This window comes from Petromyzon marinus, chromosome 19, assembly GCF_048934315.1.
Source record: "Petromyzon marinus isolate PM22_M1 ecotype Great Lakes invasive population chromosome 19, UKy_Petmar_22M1.pri1.0, whole genome shotgun sequence".
Lineage (NCBI taxonomy): Eukaryota > Metazoa > Chordata > Hyperoartia > Petromyzontiformes > Petromyzontidae > Petromyzon > Petromyzon marinus.
The window spans coordinates 2,629,170-2,650,866 of NC_133685.1; the positions used below are offsets into that span (position 1 = coordinate 2,629,170).

Here is a 21,697-nt window from a genome sequence, read left to right on the forward strand (position 1 = left end):
GCGTCTCCTTCTACGAGAGCTCCCTCTGTTGGAGGCACCTCTGCCAACAAGCAATTGCATGGCGTTCACCGATTGTGCTGCTGCTTGTCAGAATCGTAATCTTTATTTTTCCTGGAGGAATGCGATGAGCTATGAAGCTCTCTTTCACAGATGTCCAGTATCTCATAGATGTTTGTGGGGTGTCCCCGGTGGCGAGATGTAGGAGGTTGTGGGTTTGATCCCGGTCCTGACACCTGCTGTATATTTGGAGTTTGCATGTTTCTGTCCCCGTGGTCGTGTGGATTTTTCTCCACGGCCTCCGTTTTTTTCCCGCCATGTTTAGAATCAACATGCGTTTAGAGTATTTAGCTGCTCTAAATGTCCACATGATATACCATTTCGTTGAGCTATCAATTGTGGCCAGGTCACTTCTGAAAATAGTTACGTAAAATGTTTTTTTTTATTTTGTTTGTTCGTACCGACAGGACGCCGCTGATGCTAGCCGTCACCAACGGGCACACGGACTGCGTGCTGCTGCTGATGGACAAGGGCGCCAACCCTGACGCCGTCGACCTCCAGAAACACACCGCTCTGCACCGCGGGGTGAGGCACGGCAGCACCCTTGGGGGGGGGGGGGTGTGTCGCGGCTCTCTCGTCCTTCGCTCTGTGCTCATCGTCACCTTCGTAACCGTCGCCTTTGTCGTCATGACCACCGTCGATCGGACGCTTTCCACTGGTTAATTAATCATTTCTCCCCATGGCGTGTGGGTCTTGGGGGTTGTTTGACCATACTTCATCGCGCTTGTCACTGTGTTTGTTGAAGGGGGTTGGGCCCACAGGATCCGGTTATGAATTTGGTTCAAATCTCCGTCGTCAGACGACTCAGACCCCACCATCCTTCTGGGGGGGGGGGGGGGGTGCCTTCTGTGTCAGTATTATGATCAGTCATGACCTATCCGCTGCTGGATGGAATGCTTTTCCCAATCTCTCACGGTCACGTGATGTAGCAATCCACCTAGCGCCTGCAGACGAATCGATTTCATTGCTCCATCTTCGCGGAGACATTTTTTTCTCGGGTCATGTTTACTACTTTGCCCGTCACTCGATCACTGGCCATCATCCCCTCTCGCGACCTGTCCTGCCCCAAGCCCCCACTAACCTCTATCTTCACAGTCACCGTGCAGACAGTGACGGCGCAGTTGTGACGCTGGTGCCTCGCAGCGAGAAGGCCCTGGGTTTTAGATTCCTGACTCGGGGGGCCCCTTTCAGTGTGGAGTTTGTTTTCTCCTCTGCTCTGCATGGGTTTCTCTCCAGGTTCTCCAGTTTCCTTCCATAGCTGTAACTGGTATTGACCAAACATCCGAATGCTGAAAAATTTACCTGCGAATTACTCAATTGGGATGACACCCAAAGCAGTAACCTCGCCCCCCGATTGCAAAACACTTGGCAGGACCCTCCTTAAAGGAATCTTGAGTCCTCAGTGCGGCTTTTCTGGGTAAACTAGCGAAATCTTAAAATATATTATAATAATAAAACTGAATCAGAATATTTATGCTGGAGGAATCCGATGAGCTATGAAGATCTTTTTCACAGATGTCCAGTAGGGGCACGGGGTAAGAATGTTACAACAACAAACAATACAAAAACATGATAGAAGTGCAGGTATAGGAAAGGTAAATAAATAACTTTAAAATATATACAAATAAAACTCAACAATTTTTTATCTAACCAAGTAAAGCCCACTGAGGTATCAACTTATTTTTCATAAGTAACCTGGCCACAAATGATAGCTCAACAAAGTGGCTTAGCATGTGGAAATGTATAGCAGCCAAATTCCACACGATCACGGGGAGAGAGACACGCAAACTCCAAATATACATGCGTCGTCAGTGTCGGGATCGAACCCACGACCCCCTGCATACCGAGCGAGCGAGATAAGATCTCGCCACCGCGGTGCCCCACAAACATCTCTGAAATATTGTACATTCATAGCAAAATAATCTAAATAATCTCAAACAATAATAAATGCGGCAACTCCACGCTGTGTATGTATATTTCACTGCTTTCGCACCGTGCGTAGCCAAACACGCTAATTGGAGGTGCGGGGGAAGAATAACAAACTAAACTCAAAAAGCGGTTTTAAAGAAACTAGTTTTCAATCTACATTTGAAAGAGCGCAGCTCCAGTGGCTTCCTGTGTGGGCCCTGGCAGGCGGCGACGGGGCACGAGGAGTGCGTGGAGGCAGTGCTGCAGCACGAGGCGAGCGTGAGCCTCCGCGACACGCACGGCCGCACGCCGCTCCACCTGGCGTGCGCGTGCGGCCACGCCGGGGTGCTGGCGCAGCTCCTGCAGGCGCCGCGCGCCTCCCCGGCCACGCTGCGAGGCGCCGACAAGTGGGGCTACACGCCGCTCCACTGGGCCTCCTACCACGGTACGCGGGCGGTGGGTGGGTGGGGCGGGGCTTGCTCTGTGGTGATAGTGGGGGGGGGGGGGGGAGTGCTGTGTGGTGAGTGAGTGGGGTGCTGTTTGGTGAGTGGTTGGTGAGCGGGCTGGTGTGTGGTGAGTGGGGGAGGGCAGTACGCTGCGTGGTGAGTGGGGTGCTGTGTGGCGAGTTGTGAGGGAGCGGTGGTGTTGTTTGGTGAGCAGGCTTCTGTTTGGTGAGTGAGTGGGGTGTTGTGTGTTGGGCGGGGTGGTGAGAGGTGAGTGAGCGCGGTGCTGTGGTGAGTGAGGGTGGTACTGTGTGGTGTGCAGGGTGCTCTTTGGTGAGCAGGGTGCTGTGTGGCGAGTGCTGAGTAAGCAGGCTGCTGTGTGGTGAGTGGGCGGGGTGCTGTGTGTCATGTCGTGCAGGCCACGAGGCGTGCGTTGAGCTGCTGCTGGAGCAGCTCTGCCAGAAGTTCGAGGGGAACCCCTTCACTCCGTTGCACTGTGCCGTGTGAGTCCTCGCTCTCTCCCACTTCCGTCCCATCGCTTGATCTGTCCAATTACGCCTTTGATATTTACTGTTGCTCTCGTTTATAGTTCTGGGCAAAGTTCAGTGAAGCGTCTCGGCTTGCGGTAGCATTTAGATATCGAGTAAGATTAATTTGTATTCTACAATGCACAGTAATCTTACGCCGCCTTCAGTTTTGTTATTACCACTGCTCGTGTTTATGATTGCATGATTGGTGTTTTGTGTGCGTTCTTAATCTTTTTGGGGAGTGCGGTGGCGCCTTGCTTACCAATCGTGGTGACCTGATTTCCTTTCCTGGCCACAAACTTATTATTACTTTGTATTATTGTACCAGGTAAAGCCCACTGAGCTATTAGCTCTTTTACAGAGGTGATCTGGCCACACCCCCCTTCCCCCCCCCCCCCCATCTTCACCAACCATCAACCCACACCGACCGGCACGGTTTTAAATATGGTCACACACGCCCCAGTGACTGTGACAGAGGCTCAGCGGGAGCAGTGGATTGGCTGTCAAGTGTGCAGGGGTCCGCTGACGAGAGGGGGGCCCAGGTGCCGGGCTACGAAGAGGGGGGGGGGACATCGTTGGGGGGGGGGGGTAGGTAGGCAGGATCCCAGGATCCCATTAAATTACCAGGGCCCATACCAAGCACACTTACACCACTGGCCATCCTCGCAGCAGCAACTGCTTTTGGCTGGCGAATAAAGACGGTCACTGCATCGCACGCTTTCGCATGTGCTTCTGCGCCCGTCTGGAACGCGCTCTTCAGATATTAGGAAGCCACTGGAGCTATGCACTTTTAAATCATCTCAATTGAAAGCTAATTTCTTTAAAACTCCTTTTTGTATTTAGATTGTTGTCCTTCCTCCTCACCTCCGATTAGCATGGTTGGCTACTTACGGTGCGAAAGAAGTTCTACATACATACATACACTGGCGAGGAGGGCTTCATCCAGCAGTGAATTGACTTGGGTCTGTAGTTGCTTTAATTTGATTTGCGTCTTTGTGTCTCCTTGCGCAGAATGAACGATAACGAGAGCTGTGCGGAGATGCTCATTGATGCCATGGGAGCCAAGATTGTGATGTGCCAGGACGGCAAGGGGCGGTACGCGCACTTTGTTTTTCCTGCCCGGCGGGATCGCTCGGCCCGCAGGGCAGCTCCGCCAACACGTTAACGTCGGTGGATGTCGGAAGCAAATAGATTGTTGGATGTCCAACCACCTTGCGTTAGCATTCGTTATCGGCTGCCCTGGGGCAGCGTGCTGGGTAGCAGAGGCCGGTGCTGCCCACCACGTGCCCCAACGTGTGTGCCGCCTGCTGATCGACTGGCGTTGATACTGCTGGGTGGACAGAGGAGAGGGTGGGGAGGTTGCGGATTTTAAGCAAACTTGCACCGTTGTGTCAACTGCCACGCCGGGACAACGAACCGGCGACGTGTGGATCGCAACTCCCGTGTGCCAACCATTAAAACAAGGCAGCGTACAATGGAGGGAAAAGAAAAAGCATTCTAGATGGCCGCAGGAGCGCATCCGAAAGCGCGCGATGCGGTGGCAGTCTTTGTTCGATGGCCAGCCAAAAGCATACGTCGTGAAAGAAGTTCAACATAAATGTGTACATACATGCAAAGGCTGGGGGAATCTTTGCGTATGTGTACGCGTTGGGTGTGCAGGACGCCGCTGCACGCAGCCGCCTTCGCCGACAACGTGGAGTGTGCGCAGCTGCTGCTGAGCCACGGCGCACGCGTGGACGCCACGGACCGGCGCGGCCGCACGCCGCTCATGACGGGCGCGCTGCAGGGGCAGTCGGGCATCGTGGGTGAGCGCCAACCGTGGGATCGGGTGGATAGGCCCCGAGGGGGGGGTGGGAGGGGGGGGTGGGTGGGTCACAGGCGCCGATTCGACGCACAAAAAAAACTAGCAACCGAGTTTGACGACAGGAGGTTGGTGAAGCGCGACTGGCCCGTGTGACTCGCAGTTTCGGAGCGTTGAGCCAGCTACCTCGTGAGATCCTGGGTTCAAATTCGGGTGTCGACTGAAATAATAATCAGCTCCTGTCTTGTAGCTACACGCCTAGGCTGTCAGAGCACCGAGCCATCACCGCTCAAGTAATGCGTTCCAATCCAGGTTTCAATTCGCCAGCAATGAAACCAGGTCGCCAGTGTCCGAGAGTTGATGGCTTAACACCCGATCGCTATTGTCTGCTTTTTTGCTCACTTTGGTTAAATTCCAGCTTGGTGAATTGCAGATGCATTTGTTTTATTTTGGTAGCGCCACGGTCACGAGATATTAACTGCCTCGCTTGGTGTACAGGAGGTCGTGAGTTTGATCCTAACCCTGACGCCTGCTGTAAATTTGGAGTTTGCGTGTCTCTCTCTCATCATCACCACGTTAGCTAGGAGATGTTAACTACCTCGCCTGGTATACAGGAGGTCGTGGGTTCGTTCCCTACCCTAACGCCTGCTGTAAATTTGGAGTTTGCGTTCTCTCTTTCTCATCATCATCATCACCGTGGCTAGGAGATGTTAACTACCTCGCCTTGTATATAGGAGGTTGTGGATTCGTTCCCTACCCTAACGCCTGCTGCTGTATATTTGGAGTTTGCGTGTTTCTCTCTCCCCGTGGTCACGTGGATTTTCCTCCGGGTCCTCCAGATTTTCCTTCCACATTTTAGAATCGACGTCGTGCGTTCAGAGTATTTGGCTGCGGTAAATTCCCACGCGATAAGCCACTTATAGGAGCTATTATTTGAGGCCAGGTCGCTTCCGAAAAAAATCTATATAGCTACTTTTGCCGAGAAGACATCAGCGCGAGAGCCGACGCACATTTGGAACCTTTGGGGTTTGACAGCACCATGGGATGTTTTCAAATTTGTATGTTTTCGGGGCCGCTCTAAAGGCCACCAGGGTCCGTCAGTGGCCCATGGGCCTTGCAGTGAAGAACACTGCTGTCGAAGTAGCCCCGTGTGTATTGTACCTGTGACGCGTTGCTTGTCGTCCCGTGTGCTCGTTGCAGAGTACCTGGTGAACAACACCAAGGGTGATCTCTCTCTCACCGATGATAAAAAGAACACAGCGCTGCACCTCGCCTGCGGGAAGGTGAGTTTCCGATCTGTCCAGCGGCCACGTTGTGTTTTAAGAGTAACCTGCAACTTTCTACCCCGCACCTCTGATTAGCACGGTTGGCTACATATGGTGCGAAAGAAGCCCAGCATACATACATATACATACCATGGCAGTGGGAATAGAGTTAAGGATATACAATAGTACCCCGATTTACATCTCCCCGTTCTACGTCTTTTCGCAAATACGTCGTCACTTTAAAATTAACACCGCTACCTGATTAGCATCGCCTCACAACCCCAAATCTACGCCGCTGACGGCATCGTCCGTCCTTTCTCGATAGCCATCGCCTCTCGGCCTTCGCCTCCACCTACCTACCCCCTGTAAATCTCTTCGATTGACGTCGTTGAGATATTCGGCGTCGCAACTTTCAGAAACGCATCCCCCGATGTATAACCGGGTTTTTGCTGTGATGCAAAGATAAAGGAATGGGACACGGAAGAGAGAAGAGAGTGAATAGGAAATAAGAGGGAAAACTAACTAACAATTTTTATTTTACCAGGTAAGGCACACTGAGCTATGTAGCTCTTTTTCAGAAGCGACCTTGCTGTCTAATGATAGCCCAATGAAGTGGCTTATCGTGTGGAATTTACAGCAGCCAAATACTCTTAAGGATGGAAGGGGAATGGAAAAATGAGAGCACAGGGTCAGGAAAGATGTGGATGATGGAGGTAGAAGCTACACAAGGGACCTCGACGCTGCTGCTGCTGCTGCTTCACGGGCGGCGAGAGGGGAGGAGTTCAGAGTGGGGGTTGCCACATAGAGGTCACGTGATTTACGGGAGGCTTGAGCTGATTCAGATGTAGAGATGGCAATAATCAGATTCATGTACGAGATCTTAATACTTGCCATCTCCTTTGTATTGTTGTTCATTTAGTTTAACACGTAGGCTTTCGTGACCAATATTATCCATAATACAGGTTTTTTTTGGGTTAGATCGCGTAAATATATAAATGTGCTGTTAAACCCGCCACCACACGACACAGCCAATTAGTAAGGTTTGTCACGTAAACAGAACATTCTAATTCGTTACTACAGCACACGGGTGTGTTGGAGAGCCAAGCCACGACATTTACACTCTTGAGTACGATGTTTTGCCAGTAATTACAACTAGCTTCATCAGGCGACAGCCAGATTTGTTCATTCAGTTATCCTATACACAGTATAGGCTGGATATAAGCACACCTAGGTCGATTCAGCTTTCATTTAGTACCTGTTGCTGTGTGAACATCAGCACTGGGGAGACGAAGGCAGCCGGGCATGGTGCTTTCAACCCACCCCCTCGTATGCTGTTCCGGCCTCCATAGGTGGTCGCTAACACCACTTGCTCAAACAGTCTGTTAGAGGCTACGCGGCGGCTCTTTGTCTTTGTTCACATGTGCCAGGGTCACGAGACGTGCGCTCTCCTCCTGCTGGAGAAGGTGGAGGTCGTTGCCCTCATTGACTGCCCCAACCGCAACCAGCACACGTGAGTGTGGTCACGTGACTCTGGTTGAATGCGCAGTCGCACACGTGCACAGTGTCGTGTGCTCGAGTGTGTTGTTATGCCTGTGTATTAGTGTGTGGTTATGCCTGTGTATTAGTGTGTGGTTATGCCTGTGTATTAGTGTGTGGTTATGCCTGTGGTTGAGTGTGTGGTTATGCCTGTGTATTAGTGTGTGGTTATGCCTGTGGTTGAGTGTGTGGTTATGTCTGTGGTTGAGTGTGTGGTTATGCCTGTCTACTTTGGGCTCGCTTTCCCATCAATCGGAGGCGAGGAGTGGTGGTCGTGGTTACTTATGCCCTCACCGAAGATGAACATCCGTGGAGGGATGCAGGCAAGGCCGATGAGTCAGATGCCTTCTATGACCTCCTGTCACAGGTGCTGGCTGAAGTGGCTCCTCAGGATAGAATCATCTTGTTGGGTGACTTCAATGCCCGAGTTGGTCATGATGCTGGCACCTGGTCTGGAGTGATTGGAAGGCATGGGCCAGATCAGCTCAATACCAACGGTAGGAGGCTGCTAGATTTTTGTGCAGCCCACGGGATTGTAATTACCAACACGCTGTTCTGGCATCGGCGAATCCACACAACATAATGGATGCATGCCAGGTCCAAGCAAGAACATCGACTGGACTACATAGTGACGGAACAGCGGATGCGGGCCCATGTCCTTGACACCAGGACCTACCGTGGAGCTGATCTGCCCACTGACCATCGACTTGTCATCTGTAAGATGCGCCTGCCATTCTTCCACTCCAGTGGTGGGTGTACACCCAGGACCCCATTAAAACCCCAAGTGACCTGGTCTCAGCTAGCTGATGAAAGTTGCAAGCGATAATTTCATCATCGCTTGCCGCTGGGGTTGGCATCGTCCCCCACTCCTCCAGATGTCGAGGGGAAATGGGCGAGATTTAGGACTGTGGCTCATGCAGCTGCAATGGCTGCTTTGGGTACGCAGTCCAGACCTCCCCAGAGACCCTGGCTGACAGAGGAGGTGTTCAGGCTAGCTAAGAAAAAGCGACAGGCCCACTCTCATCGTGTACAGCGTCCCACATCAGAGAATGAGGAGGCTTACCGCAGCCTTCACTCGGAGGTTCAGAGAGCCGTGCGGCGCTGCAAGGATGGGTGGTGGTCGTGGGTTGCTGAGGAGATGGAGTCTGCCTCAATAGCGCGCGATCACAAATCGCTATTTAACTCTATCAAAAAAGTAACCTGCAGCACCACACCTATTACCATCATTAGGGGAAAAAACGGTGATCCAATCTCCGACCCCCAGGAACAGGTTTGCAGATTTGCTTTTGCATTTCTGTGAGGTCCTGGGGGAGGGGAAATCCCTCAGCCTGGAAAACCTCATGGGACAAAGTGTGGATGACCCTGCTGAGGCTGCGTTGTCTCAAATATTGGAATAAGATGTCACCCCCTGTGAGTGGCTGGCTGAGGTGCTATGTGTTGAGGAAGTACTGAAGGTGATCCAGAGTCTGAGACCAGGAAAGGCACCGGGCAGAGATGATCTCCCAAGCGAAATGCTGAGGGAGGGTGACGTTTGTGCACAGACTGCCCTACATGACATCATAACAACAGTCTGGACCACTGGACGGGTTCTGCAGGATTGGAAGGATGCCCTAGTGGTCCTCCTCTTTAAGAAGGGGGACCGCACAGACTGTAACAACTACAGGGGCATCTCACTCCTCAGTGTGCCGGGAAAGGTTCTGGCAAGGATTATTCAACATCGCTTTGCCAGGCACGCTAAGGAGAAGCTTGCGGGAGCCCCAATGCGGTTTCAGGAAGGGCGGTCCTGTACAGATGCCATATTTTCTGTCTGTCTGCTACAGCAGAGGTGGAGGGAATTCCAACAAAACATACATTTTGCTTTATTGAACTGGTCAGACCTACGATACCATTAGTAGGCCTGGGCTATTCTTTGTGCTTTCAGAGACCCTGACCCTCTGCTCACGATCACTAAGGACCTGGATGCTGGTGTGCGGGCCCGGGTAAAACTAGGTGGCTGGGAGTCAGAGCCATTCCCTGTTCACCTTAGAGTGCGACAGGGATGTCCTCTGGCTCCAACATTAATTAACATCTTTTTCAACCACGTAGTTCGTGAAGCCTTCAATGGCTGTACCGGAGGAATTTCCATCTGGTACAGATACAATGGGAGGCTGATCGATGCCCGGGTGCGGTCAAGCGATGGCTCCCTGTTGGTCAACCAAGTTATGTATGCCGATGATCTGGTAATTGCTGCTCATTCAGAGGAGGAGTTGGAGGCGCTACTGCTGAACCTGGAGCTTGTCACTAAGAGGTGGGGCCTTACCATCAGCCCCACCAAAACTAAGCACCTGCCTGGGTATTTTGTACCATCGGACACTCCACCCCCACAACTCCCAATTGGTGTGGAGAGTGGAGAGTTTCCCATACCTGGGGAGTGTGCTCATGAACGGCTCCGGTTTGACAGCAGAGGTCTCACTCTGAATCAGTCGAGCGGCATTATATTTTCATCGGTTGTGTAACGCTTTGTGGAAGCTACCTGGTCTGACGCTCCGCACGAAGCTTCAGGTCTTCTCGGCCATGATCATTCCCTACCTTCTCTACGCTTGCGAAATGTGGACCTTCCTAATGGAACATCTTCACCGGTTATAAAGATTTAGGCTAGCCTGCCTACGATCCATCCTGGGTTTAACCAGGCTGGATTGTGTGAGGAGCTCACAAATCCTTGAAAGATCTGGGCAAGGTCCCATCGGTGAGCTCCTCTGGCAGGCAAGGCTGCGTTGGCTGGGTCATGTAGCCCGCATGCCCAGCCACCGCATGCCGAAACAGCTTTTGTTCGGCCGAATAGAGGGGGCTAAATGGGTGCGGCACGGGCTAGAGAAGAGATGGAGTGATGTGGTACAGGAGGATGTGGAGCTGAGTGGACTTTCCAATGACTGGTACCAGCGGTGTCAAGATCAGCCTCTGTGGAGGAGGCTCGTGAAGGACGCTACTGGCCAGTTGGAGGCAGTCGCCCTCCAACAACAACGGAGGGCAGAGGAGCGACGCTCACAACAACGAGCGGAGCGCCGGGTGGCTAAAACACAGCAAGTTGGCACAGTCGGGGGCACAGGTGCTGCATCAGCCAGTCATCTCAGTCAGTCGACCCGTGGCACCTGGGTCTGCCCCGTGACCTCCTGCCAGTGGGTGTTCGACACTTCACGTGGCCTCAACGTGCACAGCCTGGCACAAGCATTGTGGTGACGTCACAGCCACTTCGTGGCGAATGGCGGTTGTTGTTGGTTATGCCTGTGGTTGAGTGTGTGGTTATGCCAGTAGTGTCATGGTTATCACCACTGCACTACGAAGCCAGAGGTCCGGAGACTCAGCCTTCAATGAGTACCTGGTGTGACGTGTAGTAAAGGGGACAAAGGCGGCCGGGCGTGGTGCTGGTCCACCCAACCCCTCGTGCGTCGAGCGTGTGATTGTGGATGAGCGTGACCCTGTGACCATGTGTATACACCGTCGAGTATGTGATTATCGCCTCTGCTCAAGTGTCTCGTTGAGAGACTTTGTGTCGTCTTTGAGTGTGCGCGACCGCGGTCGTGTCTCCGTGCTTCGGATTTGACGAACGTTCACGCGCCCTAGCTGAGCACGGCGATGGTGACGGTGGCGGTCGAGTGCAGCGTTAACCCTCCGCCATTCCGCACTTAGGCCACTGCACTTGGCCGCGCGCAATGGCCTCTCCACCGTGGTGCAGGACCTTCTGAGCAAGGGGGCCAGCGTGTTGGCTCTCGACGAAAACGGTAAGCGCGCCATGGTGGCGAGATGTTAACCCGCTCGCCTGGTGCACAGGAGGTTGTGGGTTCCATCCCTATCCCCGACGCCTGCTGTATATTTGGAGTTTGCGTGTCTTTCTCCCCATGGTCGTGTGGATTTTTCTCCAGGCCCTCCAGTCTTTCCCTTCACATTTAGAATCAACACGTGTTTAGAGTGTTTGGCTGCTAGACATTTCCACGCGATAAGCCCATTTTTATGAGCTATAATTTGTGGCCGGGTCGCTTCTGAAAAAGAGCTACATAGCTCAGTAGGGCCTTACCTGGTAAAATAACAAAAAAGCGTTTTAATTCTCGAGCAACGATCAACTTGTGTGTGCTTGTGTGTGTTTTGCCTATAACCGCATACGTACGCCCAGCAGTTTAGCACCCGCTTTTGCCGTGCCGAGTTAGCAGGTTTTGCGCGCCAGGCTAATTAGAAAGAGAGAGGAGATTAGAAGGGCGTTTCGTTGTTAATGTGCGCATGCGCCGCACATGCGGGCTGCCGCTGGTACCGTGACCGTGCCGTTCGACTCTCCACCACGGCGCCGTTTCACTCGCACCCACCGCGGGTTAAACGGCGTGCCGGTCTAGCGTCCTCCACGTCGGTGGGGTCGGGGGGGTCGGCAGGGCTGGGGGGCTCTCCGTCACGCTTCGCTTGTGCCGTGCTTGTGCGCAGACGCATGCCCCTGTGTGCCGGAGCCTGCACTAACAGAACCCCGCAAGCACCCGGACCTGATGTCGTCGTTTTCAAAACCATTCCACGCTGGAGCCCCTCCCCCACCCCCACTCTCAATTGGGATTTCAGTATTGGTTGAGGTTTTCTTGTCCTCTTCCTTGCAAAGACTTGGGCCCTAGTCCACCTCCCCCGCCCCATCCTGTCACCGAACGGTGGCAGTGCATGGGAGGTGTCGGTGAAATTCGAAGCCTTGTTCTCGATGAGAGCTTCACCCGATCCAATGGCGTACGTGTACGTTTTTCTTTCGATTCTGTTCTGATGACGTACACGAACCGAAAGAAAAAGTTAAATAAAATAACTTTATCCATACCGAGGTTCCTACAAGGCCATCGTGGAGGGCGTGTGGCACAGTTTGGCGCCAGGTATCTTAGAGTGCTGTGGTCGTGTCGCTACGGTTCTCTGCGAAGTGTAACAGCGCTTTTAAAAATAACGGCGCTGTGCCTCTCTAAAAAAAAATTCATGCCGAACCGCTTGCGCTTTCCGAGATTCGGCGGTGAACGGAACCCACCCTGCAACTTGAGGATGTCTCAGATTCGGGAGAGCGTTAAGTTGCAATATTATGTTATTTACGATTCTCTAAACGAGGTGGGGCTGTGGCACAGTGGTTAGCCTACTGCACTGTGAACCCGGTCATCTGTGCTTGAATTCCAGGCCCGTAGCTAAAATTAGCAGCAAGCGATATCCGGACTGGTCCTGGGCACGTGCTGGCCCTCCTCTTTGGCAGTGCAGTGTGTTTTGCACGATGAAGTATAGTCAAACAACTGTCATGATCGACGCGACACGGAGAGACCTTCGTCTGGCAGTAGATTGACAATAGGAACGCAAACCATCACAGCTAACGCTAATCCCCCCTGTTTATTATTGCAGCACTCCACCTCAATCAATCGGGTCCTCTTTTGGTTTGACAGGGTGCGGAACCAAAGCGACGTGCCATATCAAATTTTAAAGGTGACCTTGTTCAGTCAAAAAATAAACCCCCGATTCGTGTTACATGTCCGGAATCAAAACGTCGACCATTAACACGAGCGATCCCCGTAAATATCAGCGCCCCCTCCTCCCCCTTGCGTCGTCCACCATGGAATCTGTCACATTTGGCACAATTTAAAAGCCGCCGCCAGACCACGGGGTGTGCTGTATCGCCGAAAGTCCCTCTCCACCCCCCCCCTCCCTCCCACCCCAGTGGCTCCTGGCGTGATCTTGGTTACAAACACTTCTCGCTTCCCGTGGTGTGCGACGCTCTCTCAATCGTACGACGCGACGGTGAACGCGCGCCGTTCTGATCGTTTTAACCCCGCGCCTCGACGCGTTTCTTACACCTGGGCCTCTGCATGTCTAACTCCTCTAACGCCTGCTTTTGGTGTCTGTGTGTTCCTCTCCCTGTCCCTCCCCTGCCCCTGTTTGTCTCCCTCTATGCCTCCCGCCAACCCTCCCCCCCCCCACCCCTTTCCCAATCAACGTGTGTCCGCCTTTGCATGGCGTATGGGCGGAACTCCACAGGTCACACGCCCGCCCTGGCATGCGCCCCTAACAAAGACGTGGCCGACTGCCTGGCCCTAATCCTGGCCACGATGATGCCCCTGTGTCCGGGGCTGGGCAGCCCCGCCCTGGGCCTCAGCGCCCTGTGCCGCCGTTCGGGGAGCCTGGGCCCGCTGAAAAGCGCGCTCTACTCCGCCGCCGAGGAGACGTACAACGGCGCGGGAATTCTCGGCGTGGCCGCGTACGCGCGTGCCGTTGGTAGCGTAGCCTGCGGCGGCGGCCGTGGCGGCGGCGGCGGCGTCGACTCGTACGCCGGCGCCACCGACGATTACGATGACATCGTCGACTCGGACTCCGAGACGTACTGAGCGCGACGCACGCTGGCTCTGCTCTACCCGCCCCCCCTCCTGCCTCCCAACCCCCCCCCCCCTCCCTCGCGCTTTGTGATTTACCCCGGCCGCCTCCTCCCGCGCGGACTCGACTTAAACCTCCGTCGTTCTTTCGCCGCTTCCCCCCCCGGGGGTCATCGTCACGGCACTCCGACTTTTACCCACGGACGCCGCCGCGTGAAGCGTCGTGTGTTTAGAGGCCTCCACCCAGTTCCTTTTGGCGCGCCTCCCGTGGCCGCGCTGTTTGCGACCGCTCCTGCCCCCCCCCCCGCCGCCCCCTGGCAGGCAGGAGCGAATCCGCTGCGTTGGTCCGCGTGTCGGCAAAGTCGCGACGCGGCACGATCCGGCGGTATCGACGGGCGGTGAAGACGCCGCTGGCGGCGGCGGCGGCGGCAAACGGCGGCTGCGTCCGTGAGGCCAGCGTTGTCGCGATGACATTCCACTCGACGTTCGAAGAGCCGCGGCTTCTGGCCGACAGCGCTCCCCGTCGATTTCATTATTTTATTTTTTACCGGAAATGTTTCAGCGTTTTGGGTGCGTGCGGAGTTCTGGGAACGAAATTGCCGATGTACCATACGTGTGTAAATACGAAACGGAAAAAGAGAGAATGTAGATTTAAAAACCACTATTTAATTAATTCGGGCACAAGTTAGGAAAGGTACTGCGTTGTATATGGAAATGAAGGAGCGGAAATTTTTGCAGCGTTGTCGATATTTATTGATGATAATACGTGAAACAGGGTCTGGTGCGTACGTACGAAACTGTAGCCTCTACCCTGTTTGTGGCCAAAACTTCCCGTGCCGTGTTTAACGTGTTTCGTGGTGACGTGAAGGTCGTCCGCCGCCAATGAAGGCTTCTTGAAACCGAAACCACTGGGGTCTCGACAAAACATATTTTGCAAAAATCACCAATAGATCGAAAGGTTGGGCCGTACAACTCAATTGACTTTTTTTTAGCATCCCGCAGCCACGCATTGGCTAAACATTCCAAGGTGGAAACTGGGGGGACAAAGATCATCATTGGCACGTGGGAGATAAAAGAATGAAATGAGCTGCTACTTGTGTTACCACCATTTCTTTAAAAAGCTTGTTTCTTCGATAACTGCTTTTTGCGTTAAGTTTGTCGTCTTTCCCCCGCACCTCAGATTAGGACGGCTAGCTACATACGGTGCAAAAGAAGTTGAACATATGTACGCGAGAAGGCGGAATCCCCCGTATTCTGTGATCGCCTCCCTCATCGTTTCCTGCAGTAGTACGAGCGACCTTATCGTAGATTGCATCCTCCCAGCAATTTGTATCTTATTAATTATGCATATTAGGGTTACGCTTACACCACAACCTCCTCCCCCCCACACCTCCCTTCCACCCCCCATGGGAACTTTTATGAGTATAAAATGCCGCGTCTTCTTTGTGCGGAATTGCTCTTGCTTTGCAGCTACGGTTGAAGGCGTTTGTGCACGAGATCTATGTCCCGTCTCTCTGGCCGTAATGTGTGTGTGGCGGGGTCACATAACTTGAAGAAATAACCCAGGGCAAAAAAGACTTTGCAAAGATGAAAATTAGTTTGCCCAAGACATCATAAACGTAAGCTTCCAAAACAGCCTCTTGGTCGGGTTTACCCTGAAAATTATACGTCGACGCGTATCTCGTAGATGTCTAACCGGAGAGCCGTATGAGGATTTCTGCATGAAACTTCGATAGGATTTCTACCCTTCGTTGACATGTATGTGAAGTAATGTTTGCCTGTCTCAAGTTTACGGAGAGGCGAGTGTCTTTTGCGTGCCGCTGCCGTGTGTGCGCTTACTTTCCCCCTGCCCCGGGTTTGCGCTGCGTCTCTGAGCCCCCCTCTACCTCCCTCCTACCCCCCCCCCCCCCCGATGATAACGCCGCTGTCGATGGATGTCTGACGTAGACACGTCCGGGGCCAAGGACTGACGCGAGGGTTGAAACGATTCGCCGCCGGAGCAGAACGGGAGCGACCTCGAAGACGCAAGATACCTCCGCTCACGGCACTTGCCCCCAAAAGTCTGTTAAGGCTATATGGTGGTTCTTTGACTTTGTACGTGTGTGTGTGTGTGTGGAATGGTTTAAAATTGTAAGGTTTTTAACAATTTGTGTTGACATAACTGGTACCGCAAGGAATAACTTGAAGCCGACTGTTTGCAAATGCTCCACGTAAGCTGCCGCGCCCACTTTAGATCCCCGCACACGGTCATGCGTTACTTTTATTTACGGTGCGCAGAAAAAGATGCTCCATTTCACTCTCAAGTCGGAGCAGGAATACATTTTCCCCACTCGGAAGCCGCGATGACATCTGCACGGTGAAAGCCCACTTCAGTTCTCAAAGCCTGGCTTCTGTTGGAGACCGATTCGGAAACTGCCTCTGTTTACGCCTCTCATTTGCACACCGGTAGGCGTGGGAGAGGGGGGGCGGTGGGGAGTGATTTGACTCGCAAGAGAACCGTCGCGTGGCGTCGATGCGCCGACGGTCGGGATGTCATGCAAACATTTTGAGAGCCAGGTTTCTCTTTTTTTTTTAACTAACGACACATCCCAAAAAGATAAACTGCTCAGCCCCGGTGTGGACACGTATCTAGGCCTATGAGCGACTCGCCCAGAATCTGCCCGATCTCATTGATTCTCGGAAGCTACATTAGGGTTGAGCCTGGATCATGCTGGGATGTTTGACCGCCATGCGTGATAGCTGTGCCGGGCTAGGTGGTGGTGTTGTACTCTACTGTCTATGCTCCCACATCTATTCCTCATTCGCCAACCCGCACACTGACTGTCATGGCGTGGTAGGATCGCACGTGCCGTGGCTATGTACACAATCCGGCTGTGTCATGAGCTGTCTGCCACGAGTTTGAAGCATCCGTAATGAGTGTATAAAAAGTCGTCAAATTCACTTTCCCGTGTGCCTCCATAGAGGTCTCTTAAACATCGCTGCTTCTCTTGTAAATGACTCTACCGGAGTGACATCATCAGTGCCACAATGACTTACTTGATCCGAACTTAATGGAAAAAAAAAATATTTACGGAGCTACAAACTCCTGTCGGACAGATACATCATCAGATGAGAGCCGTTCTCAGGTTCGTGCGGATCGTCTCTAAACCGGACCGGGCCCCAACGTTCAACTGGAACGGGGTGGGGGGGGGGGTTACTTGACTTGTTGCGAGAAACGCCACGTGAATGGTGAATGGACGCGAGTTCACGTGGGCCCCCCTGGGACCCCTCCCCCCCCCCCCTTTTGCCAGCCAGGGAGTTCAGCGGGTAGACTCGTTCCTGAAAAGTGCCGCGTTAAGGGAAAACCGCTTCTCCATAAATAATGCAACGGTAAACGTTTGGCGAGATACGATGTACTACTGCTACGCGCACACGCAGATGGCGAGGGAAACAACGGAGGGTCCGCCGCAGTGCTACTCTGTCATTCCGAAGCCGCGTAGCTCAAGAAAAGTAGTTTCTCGTCGACCGCTCGGAAGCGCCGTTATAACAGGGGGGAGCGCGTGATGACACGCGGACCCCGTTATAATGGGGGGAGCGCGTGATGACACGCGGCCCCCGTTATAACAGGGAAAGCGCGTTCCGCGTAGTGTCAAAAGCGTTCCCTCATGGAAGAACAGCGTAGTAGCGAAAACGCGTTATAGTGTTAACAAGGACACGTGAAGCCGAGGGCTTACCATTAACGACGAGAAAGTGACAGCGAACAAAGAAATGATAAAGGGTGCTGTTGGGTTGAGAATCGCTACAGGAGTGGCTGTGTGAAGATAGGGAAGTCGCAGCTGTTGGGGTTATTGCTAGGGGGGTGGTTGGCTCGTGTGGTTGGCTCGTATGGTTAGTTAGGTTTAGTGCAAGTTGATGATTGGCTAACTATGTACGTACGTATGTTGAATTTCTTTCACACCGTACGAAGCCAGCCGTTCTCATCGGAGGTGCGGCGGAAGGACAAAACTAAACACAAAGTTTTAAACTAAAATTATGGTTAGAGATCATGTTCAGGGCGGGTTTGGCTAATTGGTTCGAGTTACGGGTCTGGAGTGTGGTTGGATAATGTGGTTAGGGCTAGTTTAATGGTCTGTTGGGGAGTGCGGTTAGTATTTAGAGTGAGGGGTAGGGCTCGTGTTTGGTAGGCTAGCGTAGTTTGGGCTTGGGGTTAAAGTTGGTGTTTAATGGACTAGCGTGGTTATGGCTCGGCCGGTGTCTGTTTTACGACTACATGTGGCTAGTATCAGGTGTAGGACTTACGTGGTTAGTGATAGGGCTGGTTGTCAGTAGGCGAGTGGTTAGGGACTAGCGTTTGGTTAGCTAGCTGGTTAGTATTGAGGTTTTGGCGGTAGGGCCAGGCTGTGGTTAGCTGTCAAGTGGCACGGATATAGCCTGCCCATCCCCCCCCCACTACCAGGTTCTTTTCAACATTTTTGCTCGCTTATCACTCACCTCTCCGTGTCACGAGGGGAGGAGGGGGGCTTTCGAGTGTGAACCCTCTGTTCGTAGTCGGCGACGTCGTCCGAACGTCGAACACGCGGCACCGTCTGTCTGACAAGCGCGGCGTTGCGCTGCTGCTGCTGCATTTATAGCAACAACTAAAGACGAGGAAATCGAAGCTTGCATGGACCAGACCTGACCCCCCTCCCCCCCCCCCCCGCACTTTCCACGACGTCGTGCTTTATGACTGCTGTAAACAACAGTAAGGCCGCTTGCTGTTTGTTGAGGTAGCGGCTTCTGGGGGGGTGGTGGTTGTACACGTTGACCCACAAAGGACAGACCTCAACTCACACCCGCCCCCTCCCCTCCAGTAAATATTCTGAGTATTCCCATTGTGTTTGTTTTAAGGTATCGAGAATTTGAAATGTGACCCCGCCGTCTCCAAGACCCTGTCCGAAAAATAAGGGTGGCGAGCGAGCGAGCGTGCCATCGCTGTGCGCAGGAGCAGGGGAGCAATTTTATTTTCTCGAAGGGGATGGGAGTGTTTGCTGTGCCCCCCTCCACCCCCCTTTTGCCGGGGATAGCAGGCCACGTCACGTGGCAGGAGGCAGCCGGACCAATGGTTTTTGAAACTCCACAACGGTTTTAGGGGTCGAGTCAGCTTCTCGATTAGATAATCCAGCGTGCAGACGGCGATGAAACAAGCAACCCAGATGGTGCAAAGGAAAGTGTAAAATGGTGGGGGCCTGATGGGAAATGTTTTTATTTACCTGCGTGAGTTGAGTGGTGGTGGTGGGGGTGGCGGTAGAGATGTCAAGAGTGAGCCTGGCGTTTGTTTTTTGAGCCATCGGTTTACTTTGCCCACGCGGTTTGCGGTCATTGCGTCGGCACTGAATCGCTCACCCTCGGACGAGTCAGCGTGCAGCCGCCTAATGAACCGTGGTCGCGCGGTTGACCCCCTTCAACACTGTCGGTCGGTTCACAGAAAACTGAGAGTTGACCTTATCGCAAGTGACGTATTCTCGTCGCACGCAGGTCAGACGTGCAAGGGTAGTTCTTAATCGGGGCTACCTCATTCGGACACTTGATGTTTTATCCAAAGCGCGTAGGGGCATGCTGCTCGGCCAGGAATGATTACTACGTAGCTTCTTGTGTTTGTTTATGTATTGCAATTCAATCAGAGTAGCGGAAAAGCTTCGCACAATCCCAGCCAAGGTCGATTCTGTTCAGTCGCTGCCACCACCAACCACCATCCCAATCATCATCACCATGTCTAATGAGCCGACTTAGTGTCATTGAAATAAACCATATATCTCAATTCCATTAATCACCACCATCATCATCATCATTACCACCGTCGTCACTGCCATTTCATTGTGTGTCATACAGCAGCGCACATGTTGAGACTACCTATACAGTATAGTGCACGGAAATTCAGCTCTGGTTTGTCCGATGTGAGGCTGGTCCCCGTCATAGGAACGTGGAATTTCACAGCACTGGCTTCAGGACCAACAGTGGAGATGTATGTTCAGAGACAACCGACTCTTGTTTCACGACTTGTCGGGACCCCACCCCCGATGTGTTTTAAGAGCAGCAATAACTTGAGATAAAAAATGTTGCGTGAATGCTGGCATTTGCCAAGTACATAATTCCGCGTATACTGTATATATGTTCGTTAGGAGAGAGATAAAAGTGTGTTTCGAGAGGAGCAGTTTGAAAAGGAAACCCCTTTTACATGTGACAGTGTGTGCGACTTTGTGTATGTGTGTTTTGCACTGGTCAACAGCCAATTATGAGCAAGCCAATTTAACGCAATGAATTTCTCCCGTTTATTATTATGATCGTTTGTTATTTAATCAGTGGACACATTTAGATTTTTGGGGATACTCTCTAATCTGGCCAATCGCGTGCGTACCCCGGGGGGAGGTTTGAGAATGCGCTTTTGAGAGCCGCCGTTTGTAAGTGGCGCCGTCAACGCCAACGATTTAAAAACGTGAACAAAATGTAAACACCGAGGCCCCCCTGACAAAGCAGCAGCAGATATTAAGGGTGGGTGGGAAGGGAAGCTTGGGTGGTTATTTGCTGTCAGTGGTCATATTGGTAATAATGACTGGTTATAGTTGTGGTTCAAGGGAGTGCTGGTAGTACTAGTGATTGGCTGGTGTGTTCGGGTCAAAGGGGAGGGCTTGTACTCCTGGCTGGTTGTCTCGTGGGTTAGGGTTTAGCAGAAGAGCTGGCTGGCATTAGTGGCTAGTTGGTTAGAGTTAGGGATGGAAAGAGGGCTGGTACTAGTGAATGTTTGGTTAGTGGGAGGGATAGTAATAGTGGCTGGTTGATTAGAGAGTGGGCGAGTACTCGTGCCTAATTGGCTAGTGGATTGGGGCAAATGGAAGGCTTGCAGTAGTTGCTGCTTGGCGATTGGGTTAGGGTCATTGGGAAGGGCCAGTACTAGTAGCTACTTGGTTAGGTTTAGTGGAAGAGCTAGTACTAGTGGCTGGGTCACTCGTGTGTTCGAGTTTGGTTGACTAATATGCTCAACCCCCCCCTCCCCCTAAACTGGCTTGCTCTCATCCCCATTATAAAGTAGGTCATGTTCAACGTTTGGCCGGTTGTCATTTTTCATTTTAACAGTGCCTAACCCAACATGAGTCTCATCCTAAAGAACCCGGCGGTCCATTGATGTTGAGTTCAGGTCGGTGTTGGGTCGCCAAGGTGAAATTTAAACTGAAGAGCCATTCCCCCTGTTAATTCACAGCGTGTTCTCAAATCTTTTTCAGCCTCCCCTCGTATCATTTTAGTGCCTTCACGTCCGCTTGGTGCCGTAAGTCATTTTCTTTTGGCCAATTCAGTGCTGACGTTAAGTCATTTGTCGAACCTTCGAGGAGTTGAGCATATGGATGTTGGTATTGGTGTTGTTTTGTTTTAAGGATTACTGTCTGGAAGGTACTAAATAAAACCTGTGTTAATTATTATAATCACTGTTTTAATACGATGCGAGTATCATTTAGCATGGGCTAAATGTCAGCCATCTGTTATATCGGGCATTGCAAAAAAAATACCCCGTGAAATTATAAAGAAAAATAAACGTCTTGTTTACAAGTTGCACATTTTTTATGGCTTGCCCTCAATGTGTGGTGTCATTCTAACTACTCCCCTCCACGAACTCCTGCCTCTCACTCTACACCTCTTTCACTCACTCTCCTACCTCTCATCTCATTCTACTCCCATTCCACTCACTCTCCTACCTCTCATCTCATTCTACTCCCATTCCACTCACTCTCCTACAGTGAGGGAAAAAAGTATTTGATCCCCTGCTGATTTTGTACGTTTTCCCACTGACAAATAAATGATCAGTCTATAATTTTAG

At 52.3% G+C, this 21,697-nt stretch overlaps 1 protein-coding gene across 4 annotated transcripts in view; it reads left to right on the forward strand.

Annotated features, from left to right (window-relative positions):
* Positions 1-21,440, forward strand: part of LOC116943923 (serine/threonine-protein phosphatase 6 regulatory ankyrin repeat subunit C-like) — a 63,639-nt gene extending 42,199 nt beyond the window's left edge. For 3 of the 4 annotated variants that reach the window (XM_032957269.2, XM_032957270.2, XM_032957272.2), the window contains 9 exons: positions 465-582; positions 2,191-2,410; positions 2,827-2,911; positions 3,947-4,030; positions 4,595-4,740; positions 5,937-6,019; positions 7,429-7,511; positions 11,204-11,295; positions 13,541-21,440. In XM_032957269.2, coding sequence (XP_032813160.1) covers positions 465-582; positions 2,191-2,410; positions 2,827-2,911; positions 3,947-4,030; positions 4,595-4,740; positions 5,937-6,019; positions 7,429-7,511; positions 11,204-11,295; positions 13,541-13,887 — 1,258 coding nt within the window. In that variant the 3' untranslated portion in view covers positions 13,888-21,440. The remainder of the gene's footprint in view (positions 1-464; positions 583-2,190; positions 2,411-2,826; positions 2,912-3,946; positions 4,031-4,594; positions 4,741-5,936; positions 6,020-7,428; positions 7,512-11,203; positions 11,296-13,540) is intronic. The other variant, XM_032957271.2, reaches the window with a different exon arrangement.
* The last annotated feature ends 257 nt before the right edge of the window (positions 21,441-21,697 follow it).